This window comes from Globicephala melas, chromosome 5 (genome assembly GCF_963455315.2).
Source record: "Globicephala melas chromosome 5, mGloMel1.2, whole genome shotgun sequence".
NCBI classification, from domain to species: domain Eukaryota; kingdom Metazoa; phylum Chordata; class Mammalia; order Artiodactyla; family Delphinidae; genus Globicephala; species Globicephala melas.
In genome coordinates, this window is record NC_083318.1 from 74,761,527 (window position 1) to 74,773,906 (window position 12,380).

The window sequence follows — 12,380 nt, forward strand, 5'->3', positions numbered from 1 at the left end:
CCACATGTAAACTTTTAAAGAAAAAAACATGAATTTTGATCTACTCTATTAAGATAAACTGCAAAAACAGGTTTAAAAAAATACTAGTGATTACTAATAAGAAGTAATTCTACAACTTACCACAGCATTTGAATTGGCCAACTTTTGTGTCTTCGAATAATGAAATAAGAACTGTTAAAAAAATAGTGAGCTTTACTATAGATAATTAGTGGTTTCCTTGATTATTTTCTAATGTATATATTTATGGAAATCACATTACCCTTTTGGTATTATCTTTTTCATCTGTTTCCTATTGAAAAGAGAGATATAGAAATGTCATTATATTATATTAGAAAATCGTAATATGTATAATATAAATGTATAGTTTAAAATTTATAATTTATTATAAGATTATATTATATAATTTTTAAAATATATGACACATATGTTATACATAAAACATAAGACTGCAATTGGTTAAGCATATATTACCCTAAAAATAAATGGGCAATTAATCAAAAGCTTTATAAATAAAAGTATGTTTATAAATAAAAGTATGAACAAAGATCCTCACTACAGCATTATTCATAAGAGCGAAAAACTAGAAACATCCTAAATGTTCAGTAGTGGTGGAATAGGAAGTACTGATATGATCACATGATAGAAAATTCAGGGAAAAAGACTAGAAGGAATCACATCAAAATATTTGTAGTTGTTATCATGAAAGAACAAGATTATCAGTTATTTTTGCTTTCTTCCATAAACTTTTTTATAGTCCTCTCTCCCTACAAAAATCTGTCTTTAAGGACAAGACATATCATTCCTTTTTTGTTGTTCTTTTTTTTCTCATTTGCTTTTAAAATAAATAGAAACTCATAGATAAACACCATTGCCATTTATTTTCTCTTAATTAGGAAAAAACTCAATTAAATGTTTTGGAAAATGTCACTATTAAAAACATTGGGAAAAAATACAATTGTAAACACTTATTTAGTTTAAGAAAACATTTATGCTTTCAAAATATCAAGTCTTCTTTGAATTACCGTATGTGAAAGTCATGGAAGTCAGACCAAACCTGTGATCATAGGTTAAACTGCTAATGAAAAATACATTCTAAATCTAAGGCTCTTATCCTTAATAAGGTAATTTTAAAATTACTTTACCTATAAGATACAGAACATAACTGAGGTATGGTACCTCATGCCACTTTTCAAGTTCCCATTGCCTCACTTTGGGACAAAAAGTTTTCACACAAGAATCAAATAATAATTTTAATAAAAACCGAGACATCACAGTAAGAATATAATTTTCAAACCGACATTGACAATATAGTTTGCTTTTTTTGCATTCTTAATGTCCTCTCTGACAAAGTACACTGTCCTAACCTCTGGGCTTAGAAAAATTCATCTGTTCTCCAATTGTAGTATGATTCAAGAAGAGAGAAAGAGCCAAAATGACCTCAAATTTCCCTCATCAGAACTAGAACACATCTTATACTTGAAGGGGACATATCATTTTCCAATTAGATGATTGCAAACTCCATTAATATAACCCTAAATTCTCAGACATCAAAGAAACTGAAGTATTTGTTTCTTATCCAAAGTCAATTTATGCTCTTCTAGTTCCTCTTGGCATGCTTCCTAAATTGGGTATATTTTCTTCCAGGAGGAAATCCAAGATACCACTGAGCAATTTTTTTTGCCTACAAATTAAACACTATTTGAAACTTACCTGGGGCTTTGGTAGAGTCCCCATAATTATGAAGCAAAGCTCCTCCAATGCATTGGATGCCTAATGGAAATGGGAAGATATATAGGCCATGCTTCTGCGTTATCATCATTTGCATAGAAGAGATAACCATAAAATGTTAGGATCACAAGGACATTCCAACCGTTAGGAGAACCACTGACCGAAACTGCCCGCCCTGGCCAGGCACCACAGTAACCACTTGCATGAGTTATCTTACAACAGGAGGTCCTGGTAAGAATGTGGAACTAACAAGCTAGTACCAACCGGAAGAATTCAGGAAAGGTCAAAAGGAGAGAAGAGACTCCAGTCCATATGTTACTGAGTCCAAGCTCTTTCCGCTTGCCGCACAACAGGCCAATAAATCGGAGACGAGGTGTTGAGGCAAGGAATACGACTTTATTTGGAAAGCTGGCAGACCAAGAAGATGGCAGACTAATGTCTCAAAATAACTATCTTATCGGGGTTTGGATGCCAGTTTCTTTTATAGCACAGAGACAGGGAGGAGATTAGGAAGTAAAAAGGCCATACGTTTTGCAATAACCCCCGGAATGGCCAGCCTCACGGAGGGGATGTGTTAATTTCTTCTTTCTTGCAGCCACCCACAGGTGGACAGGGTCTGGATGTTTCCCTGAACAAAGGCACTTTGGTTTAACATTCAGGCAGAGGGGCAGGGTTCCCCGAGGCAGGCCATTATGTAGAGACAATATCCTTTTATTGAACAAAAGCAATGGGAAGCAAAGGTTAAAGTAAAACAAACAGATCCAACATGTAGTCAGATTTGGCTTTTCCCTGTTACACATATGTCCTACCAACCTCCCAGTATCCTTCTCGCTGGAATCCATCTTGGCTGAGTGATGCGCGCGCCACCAGGAAGGACCCTGAGTCGGAGTGATTGGCCAGAGATAACCCGGAAACTAGCTCCATTACCATAAAACCCGAGACTGCAAGCCATGTGGCAGAACAGTTCTCCTGGTTCCCTTACGCAGCTGCTCTCCGCCCGGGCTCCCCTTCCCAATAAAGTCTCTTGCTTTGTCAGCACATGTGTTTCCTCGGACAATTCATTTACGAGTGTCAGACAAGAGCCCACTCTCGGGCCCTGGAAGGGGTCCCCCTTCCTGAAACACAACTACACCAAATAGAATCCTTGTGGCCCACTGACACTCTGTTGGAATCCCTTGATTTCTCATGACAAAAACTTGGCTCCTAAAAGTAAAACCTTCCTTCCAAAGAGGAAAAAAAGAAAGTTACATATTGTCTATATGCACTGATTAAGGCTTCCACTGTGGGTCCAGATACAAAATTCTCAGTATTGGGGGCTTCCTTGGTGGCGCAGTGGTTGAGAGTCCGCCTGCCGATGCAGGGGACACGGGTTCGTGCCCCGGTCTGGGAAGATCCCACATTGCCGCGGAGCGGCTGGGCCCGTGAGCCATGGCCGCTGAGCCTGCGCGTCCGGAGCCTGTGCTCCACAACCGGAGAGGCCACAACAGTGAGAGGCCCACACACGCCCCCCTCCAAAAAAAAAAAAATTCTCAGTATTTGCTAAAATTCTATGAAATTCTGTGACTGAGAGTAACTAAGGCAGTGCCAAAAAAAGGATTATTCTTCCCACCTTGCAGCAAAGTCTGAATCTACATGCCAAAGTGGTGAGCCTTGCTGAATAGTACTCATTACTGGCTAATTTGAAAATCCTTCAATTGCTCGCAAACAATGGGAGTCTGGAGGAGAAGAAGCCGAGTATGGTGCACCTAATATGAGTTTCCACCCTTCCAGGCTGCTGACTGCATACCCCAGGGTCAGGTTTTTCAAAGCACCTGAGCACAGAAGCAGGGCAGGGCTCTTGAGGTGGAGCCCAACTGGACAAGCAGGGGCGAAACCCACCTTGCACAGAATTCAGCATGGTCACACCAGGAGTAATTGATTACTTAATAAATACATATGGGAAATAATGAGGAGCTGAAACCATGTGGAAGTGGGGTAGGGCTGTGGAGTTGAGCGGCCTGCAACTCCAGAGCAGTGCAAATTCCATTTCTCCTCTTTATTAGCTGTGTGACCTTGGGCGGGTTACCTAACCTCTCTAAACTTCAGTTCCTGCAGCCGTAAATCGGGGATGACAACATCAGTGCAGAATTCTTGGAAGGATTACGCGTAGGTAAAGCTCTTAGCACAGTGCCACATACAGAGCAATTAGTTAACAATAGTAGCGCTGAAAAATGTGTGACCTGTAAAGCTTGATTTAACAACTGCAGTTACTGCTAATTCAGAAGACGTGTCATAAAGGATTGCTCAGGGCCAGCAAGATCCTCACCCTTTGAACAACAGCACATGTTTAACAGGATTGGCTATAGTTTAGGGATACAGTTGGAGTCATGAAACAGCGTCTCTGAGCATCCCACCTAGCATGTCAAAGGCCTGCTTTGTTCTCTTCTATTTGTTTGCCTGCCCAATGCAAATTGTTGGGATATTTATTAATAGTATTAAATGGCTCATATTTAAGTAGTATTTCAATAAATTATCAAACATTTTCATATACATAACCCACACTTTGTCTTTAAAACACAGCTTGACATATACAGGATGGGAATTGTTATTCTCACATATAAAGCAAGTGAGATTCTAAGAGACTGTCACTTGCCCAATACTACACACGGCTAGGTCGTCTGATCTATAGGTATCCCTGTGTTGCACTGGTATTGACTGTTAAGCCTACGGTTGGGAGTTGGATGAGAGAAAAAGTAGAGCGTGAACACTGATACATCTTTTCTCACTTTTTCCCTTCAGGATTGGGTATGCAGCTCACCCCCAGAAAAATCTAGAAATAAATCCCTGAAAATTCTTCTTATGGCCCATCTAGAAATGCTGAAAAAATAATTTTTAAAAAAATCTAGTGATACCACGTGTCACTTAACTCAAAGAAGAATAAATTTAGTTATATGAGTGTCTCCTTAGAAAACAGCTTCTAAGCCAGCTGTGGGTTGGCAACAAGACTGAAGTTTGACAGAAAAAGTTTCAAAACAAATTGCATTTTCTCCAGCAACTTTTTACATGAAGCCATTATTCACTGAGCTACAACTATTCTTTAAGGATTTTTCTCATATGAGATTTTTAATATTTTATTTTTTATTTGTGGAACTTTTAAAGAGCCTTTATTTTCTATTTGGTAAAAATGTTTTGAAGAACTATTCAGATAATCACATACATAATATAATAATAGTTAACAGGAAATTAACGATTTTTAAAAAATGGTATCAGTTAGTGTAAAACGTTTCATAGTAAATTTACAAAGCTCTCCTCAAAAGGTACAGCCTCCAAATCCAATAAAAGCTTAGTTTACCTTGATGGGGTTTAGATGAGTGCTTTAAAATTCATCCTTTTAATTTTGAAGACATAAAAGTGATTCTGAGCGTGTTCCTGAATTTCCAATGGAATGCAAAAGCTTGTGTGCTGATTAATATCCACCACATGTTATATATCCGTCAATGCTCCTCAAGCAATTTGAAATATCATTCATAAGTGTTGTCTATTATGATTCTGGTCTTGCTTTATCACTTAATGCCTCTAACTTGCTGCAAGTGATCCTCTGCAGGCTGAGGAACCGGTCGAGGCAGGAGAAAGGCTGCTTCTCCATACTGGCCAGGATGACATTCTGGAAGGACTACGTGAAGGACAGGCATCGCGCCCTGGCCAGACCATGTAGGGGTTCGCCCCAGCCACACAGCTGACTGTGTTGAGAGGGTTGAGCCAAGAGCCTCTGCTGAGCCCCCTCCTCTGTTCAGGAGACTTAGTGATGCTGATTAAGAAAGTTAAGACACCAAGCCTAACACTGCTACACCTGCACTCAGAGACAGGGCTGCAGACAGAGGGAGCAGCATCCAGTAGAGACGTGTAAGAAGGACACACTTGTTTCCCACTGCTCGTGTTTCTGAGACTGCTGGGACCTGGGACCCTTTGCTGCAGTGCTGCAAGGCATGAACCTGGACAGACCTCTCCTTTACCAACAAAATAGAAAGAAACCATGTGGGACTAAAAATAACTGAGTGTATGCACAGTTGGGACAAATTATGAACAAAAAGATACAAACAGACCAAAAAACCTTACTGCCACTTCTGAAGAGCTGGGGGCCAAAAACAGGGTGTGGGGAGCAAAAGCAGGGTACAGAGCATGCTCCCTGCACTCAACACCACCAGAGGAGTGGGCCAAACACTTACGCCAGTCCTCCAGCCTGACCGCTGGACACACCCCTACCCTCACCCCATATAAGGAACTAGCTCGCCCCCCTCGGAGAGTGAGCAAGGGCACCTGTTACTCATTCTAGCTCCCCCTGCTGCAGCAGAGGCCCCAGTAAAGCTTTGCCTGAATTTCTTGTCTGGTCTCTAGTCAATTTCTATTGATTAGGGAAGGCCAAGCACACTGGTCTGTATCATTTCCATGTACAGAAGCTAGACCACCACTCCTCTCTCCCCAGTCCTCTTAACTCTTTCCCGTGGGAAAAGGAGTGAGTTACCTGACAGATGATTCAGAGGAGGAAATCGGGCATGCTCTGTTGAGCCCTTTCCTCTTAGAGAGCCAACACCCTGGCCAGTTGTTCTTGCCTGACTGCTGCCCCGTGGCAGAAAACTGATTTTGGCAGGAGGCTTGAGTCACAGTCTAACCTCAGTTTAATTCTGGGGGTAGTTTTAGCAGACACACTTAGCAGCAGATCTAAGGCCACATTCACAAGTTGACTTTTCAGTTACAATGATATTTTGATCTCCTAAGTCTGACTCTGTAAGTTCATCTCTCCATGGGTTGCAAACTCTATTGAGGGCCAGGATATTAGTCCCCCAAGAGAGCAATGGATTCATTATTTTTAATCTAACACAGAATTTGATTTTGAAATTAGCATTTTAATTTCAAAAATATGGGTATGTTATCTGCAAATCTATTTTTCTTAGAGATAAAAGCCCTAGCACTTTACACCATAAACTCAGAGCACTCATTATTACCTGCAGATGCTGTAATAATTTCTAATACGTTGACACTTTAGTAAGTCCATAAAATAATGATGGGTCCAAAGGGAGAGATGGAGTATTTCAGCATGACACAAATGCTTACATCACTGTGAAACACCTCCATTTGGAATTACCTGAGGCAGAGGATCCATGGACAGGAAAGACGAACAAGCATCATCTATCTGTAGAAAACAAAAATGCCAGTTACATCTTGGAAACAGAGAGAAGAGAGCGAAAAATGGAAAGCAGATTTTACGAAGTCAAGTTACCTATGCAACATTAATTAAAGTTCCATGACTGTTCAGGACTCTGGATTTGGGAGGCAGGAGCCTTTTACACTATCTAAGGAAGTCCTGGAATTGGGATTTCCCCAAGATTCACCCCCAGGCGCAGGGATATACATCCCCATTAACAGTCAGTAGGGATCATCAGAGCATAAAGATGCTTCAAACATTGAAGGGAAAAACTTATGGTATTATTCGGCCTGAGAAACCTGAGTAGTGACTAAAGAATGGCCTCAAAATTAAGGAGCACCCTGCTATGTGGTTCTTTAAATCTAATCATATCTACATATAATCTAATCACATCATCTAAATTAACATGATAATAGCATGTGTGCTAAATGACAAAGAGTGTAAGTAAAAAGTTTTACACAACATGGGCCATCTTCCCGTTCTCTACCAAGAAGCCAGCATGAGAAAATAGTTCTATTTTACAGTGAAGGTTTACTGAACTATGCTTGCCAACTAGCTGTCCTTGGCTTTTTGGGGTTTTTTTTTGCCAACTCATTTAATTTTTATTTTATATTGGGATATAGTGGATTTACAACATTATGTTAGTTTCAGGTGTACAGCAAAGTGGTTCAGTTATATATATACATATATTCATTCTTTTTCAGGTTCTTTTACCATATAGGTGATTACAGAAGACTGAGTAGAGTTCCCTGTGCTGTATAATAGGTTCTTGTTGATTATCTATTTTATATACAGAAGTGTGTAAATGTTAATCCCACACTCCTAATTTATCTTGAGGGCTTCTTTCTGTGGAGTTATTTTTTTTAATTAATTTTATTTATTTATTTTTGGCTGTGTTGGGTCTTTGTTGCTGTGTGCTGGCTTTCTCTAGTTGCGGCGAATGGGGTCTACTCTTCCTTGCGGTGTGTGGGCTTCTCATTGCGGTGGCTTCTCTTGTGGAGCATGGGCTCTATGCATATGGGTTTCAGTAGTTGTGGCTTGTGGGCTCTAGAACGCAGGCTCCATAGTTATGGTGCACGGGCTTAGTTGCTCCGCGGCATGCGGGATCTTCCCAGACCAGGGATTGAACCCGTGGCCCCTACATCGACAGGTGGATTCTTAACCACTGAGCCACCAGGGAAGTCCCTCTGTGGAGTTTTGATGAGATGTTTAGGAGGCCTTGCCAAAGACCTTGTTTTCACTGTTCTGCACACACATTTGTGAAGCACTTTCTGCTGAATGTTATTACAAAGCTCTGCTGGGGGTACACCAGATCTTGGTAATGGTCTCGTGAAGGTTGAAAAAAGGATCCATTTCTTCAATTTTTGTTGCACATTTAGGGAAAAAGCCTTCAGAGAGAAAACTTGGACCCTCTAATGCTTTGATGTCCTCATAAGTAAACCTCACGGTGGGAACTCCAAGATGGTTGATGAAGTAATCGGCATCATCTTGCATCTGTACAGAACTGATATTTGTTTCTGGGCACTCATCTCTTCTGGAACAGTTGAAATTATTTTTCTCAGCTACCAGGTGCTGAAGAGATGGTGAAGCTACAGGGTAGAGACTTGAGTTACCGCTTACAGGACTGTGGAGACTAACATAAGCCACAACATTTTTCTGCAGAACCTTCTTGAAATCCTCTCCCCATTCATATGAGCCAATACTTCCAAAAGCTGTTCCACCCCATGAACAGAAAACAATAGTGCGGTCTGGTCTCCACCCTTTCTTGACTCTTAACATCAAGGCCCGAATAAAAGCTGTGATGATGGCAGTGCTGCTGGCCCATTCTTGTCCATTATAACTGTATGCGGTATGATGATGGCTGCCAACTATGATATAACGGTCTGGAGACGTCGAGCCTTTTTTTGTTTGTTTGTTTTTGTTTTTGCGGTACGCGGCCCTCTCACTGTTGTGTCCTCTCCCGTTGCGGAGCACAGGCCTCCAGACGCGCAGGCTCAGCGGCCATAGCTCACGAGCCCAGCCGCTCCGCGGCATGTGGGATCTTCCCGGACTGGGGCACGAACCCGCGTCCCCTGCATCGGCAGGCGGACTCTCAACCACTGCGCCACCAGGGAAGCCCCGAGCCTTTTAAATATCCAACAACATTAGTAACTGTTTCAAATTTTGTGACTGTCTAAATCTGCATGCTGACAATTCTTTCGTCATTATTTGGAAGTTCTAGAGGGCTACAGGCACTGTGTGTGATTCTATCTTTCAGTGAAGAGATGAGTTTTGCAACGAGAGATGCTGAGATGGGGTGCACTAGTAGAGAGGTGAGGTTTGATCGGTTTTGTCTAAAGCTTCCATCTGCTAGTGTTGGAGGGTCTCCTGCAGAGGCGGGGGGCGGCTGTGGCTCACCGTGGGGACAAGGACACTGGCAGCAGAAGTTTTGGGAAGTACTCCTTGGCGTGAGCCTTCCCAGAGTCCACAATTAGCCCCACCAAAGAGCCAGGTAGGCTCCCGTGCTCTGTCCTCAGCTTTTATCCTTAAAAGAAACCTTGAAAGATCTTAAACTGTAGTATGAGATTTATACTAATCATTAAAAAACTGTGCTGAGAAGTTAAGCACTAAGCTAGGTGTCTAGAGTTATCTATGGCATTTATTTCTTTGGCGGCCTTTTAAAACGGGACTGGAAAAAATGGTACTGATTCTTGTCTGTCTGGGATGATTTAGGTTGAGTCCTATTTATGGCATAACATCTCAGTGGCCCCCTTCTAGTTTCAGAATTGTTTGTTGAATTTAATTTAATTGCCATTCTCACACTAAACTGAAGGGGGATAATCATACCCTTTAGTCGTAATTTCTCAAGCTCCTCTGGTTTCCAAGTTGAACATGAACTAATATATATAATTCTGTAATTTAGAGAATAACAAAGGTATACGGTATGATAGAAAAGCATACGTTTATGTCTCCTTTTTATGTTCACAGAACTTATCCTCTCTATATATCACAAATACTGGGAGAATTGTTTTATTCTATTTGTCCCTTGTGTCCATCCACCTGCTCCCTCTTCCATGCCATATAAACCCAGAATCATGGATACAAACACACACAGACAGCAGTAAACTTCTTGAGGGCAGGGGCTACCTAATGTGCCCAAATAAGTGTTCAATAAATATTCTTTAATTAAATTGCATTGAGTTTGTGGGGAAAAAAATAAAGAGAAGTCAATTGAGAAGGGAAAGCGAAAAAGATACCCTTTTAAGCTTCAAATTGTGACTAATGCTTTACGTATCACCCCCAAATGTTATTTAATTTGCTCTAGTAGGGTAGGAGGAAGTGGTCCCTCTTGAAATTGTGGTGATGTTTAGGTATCTGAAGACTTTACATGCTCAAGGGGAAAGCTGTCCACCCCCAGCCCAGGCTGTTCATTTTTGTATGAGGTGGCCGTGTCCAAGGACAGCGGACCCTTGAACTTCAGGCCTCACTAATCAGTGCATCAATATGGCTTGGATAAAAACATCAGAATAAGAAAAAACACCAATTAATCAAATTAGGAGATAACTGCAAAGCTTTTCAGTCTTTGTTCTCCTTTCTTTAAAAGGCATGGCTGCACTGCCCACCCACTCTCCCTTTGGGTAAGCATTTGTTCACTTCACTCAGCTTATGGCCCTAATTGTTTTAAGTGCCACTAATGCTTTTGAGAACTCTGTGGAGTCCATCGACGAACCCGTTTGAAAATGGTTAGGTCTCTGTATACGGTTTGAAAAGTATGTGTTTCTAGCATCTGAATAGCCATGTAATATTTAAAACCTCCAGCAGAAAGCTTAACTATATGTTCTTAGCATCTTCTTTAAGTATCTTTTTCTATAAAAGAGCGTACAGTGCTTTTACAGCTCCATTTGAGTGTTTCCCCCAGCATTATCATCTAAAAGTTTTTTTCAAAGATTTTCCTCAGAAATATAATTTCAAGCCAAACTAAATGTTTCTGTACTCTACATTAATATCTGTTTTTAAATTATTCTTCATCTTGCTTATATTTTTCTAGCATGTATTATGATATACCAAGGCAGAGGCCCTTAAAATAGTCTTACAAATTTCTGTGCTATTTAAGACTCTTTAGTACTTGGCCCTTATCATCTGTCTTATCTTTGCCCTTATGTATTTTGTTAGGGGGTGGCTTAGGTATAAAGGGTATTCTCCTCAGTTCATAGCTTTCTGTCATCACTGGACTCACTTTCTTTATCCTTTTATATTTCCATTTCATACTCTTATACCATCCTCCCATAAGCAGCTCTTCTAATGTATTTGATGTGTATCCTCTGTTTATGTTCTTATAAAATCTGTACTGCTGTTTGCTGTGCACATATGGTATTTTCTTACTTTTTTTTTTTTTTTTGCGGTACGCGGGCCTCTCACTGTTGTGGCCTCTCCTGTTGCGGAGCACAGGCTCCGGACACGCAGGCTCAGCGGCCATGGCTCACGGGCCCAGCCGCTCTGCGGCATGTGGGATCTTCCCAGACCGGGGCACAAACCCGTGTCCCCTGCATCGGCAGGCGGACTCTCAACCACTGCGCCACCAGGGAAGCCCTTACTTTTCTTAACTGAACACTATACTTTAAGACCTCTCCCTGCTCCTGGATACCTCTAGTGTGTTGCTCCTAACTGCCATAGAGTATTTATAATGTGCATGCACTACATGTTGCCTACCTACTCCCCAGTGATGCGAGGCCGGTTCCCTCCACTCCTCCCATTACCTCCTTGTATCTGTCCTCCACATATGGTTCTGTAGGAGAATATGTTTGGGCTACATACTCAGGAGAGGGCATGCTAGGCCATGGGGATATCTAGGCGGCTTTCCAGATGGCTACACCAGTTGACACTCTCATCAGCAATGCATGGGGATTCCTACACCCTACATCCTTGCTAACGTTTGCCATTCTCTAGATTTCAATTTTTTTGCCAGTGTAACGGATAGAAAGTGACAATATTTTTGTCTTAATTTTTATGTCATTGTTACTAATGGATTTGAGCATCTCTTTAGATGCTTGTTGGTCTTTAGGTTTCCTCTTTGTAAATTGTTCTATAATTTGACTATTTTTACTTTGGATTCCTGTCTTTATCCAATTAGCTAGAATTTCTTAGATACTCTAGAAACTAATTCCTTATCAGTTTCAGGCACTGTCAATATCTTCTTTCAAAGGCTCCTACATTTTTTCAATGGAGTCCTTCGTTGAAAGAAATCTTTACTTTTTTTTTTTTTTTTTGCTGTACGCAGGCCTCTCACCGCTGCGGCCTCTCCCGTTGCGGAGCACAGGATCCGGATGCGCAGGCCCAGCGGCCATGGCCCACGGGCCCAGTCGCTCCGCAGCATGTGGGTCCTCCCAGACCGGGGCACGAACCCGCGTCCCCTGCATCGGCAGGCGGACTCTCAACCACTGCGCCACCAGGGAAGCCCAGATATCTTTACTTTTAATGTAATTCAAGTCAT

At 41.4% G+C, this 12,380-nt stretch overlaps 1 protein-coding gene across 2 annotated transcripts in view; it reads right to left on the bottom strand.

The window, feature by feature from the left end:
• NMU (neuromedin U) overlaps positions 1 to 12,380 on the bottom strand; it is a 247,265-nt gene that overhangs the window by 12,685 nt on the left and 222,200 nt on the right. For both annotated transcript variants that reach the window (XM_070045577.1, XM_060299377.2), the window contains 4 exons: positions 6,851 to 6,898; positions 1,711 to 1,770; positions 260 to 289; positions 121 to 171 (listed from right to left, as the gene is read on the bottom strand). In XM_070045577.1, coding sequence (XP_069901678.1) covers positions 121 to 171; positions 260 to 289; positions 1,711 to 1,770; positions 6,851 to 6,898 — 189 coding nt within the window. The remainder of the gene's footprint in view (positions 1 to 120; positions 172 to 259; positions 290 to 1,710; positions 1,771 to 6,850; positions 6,899 to 12,380) is intronic.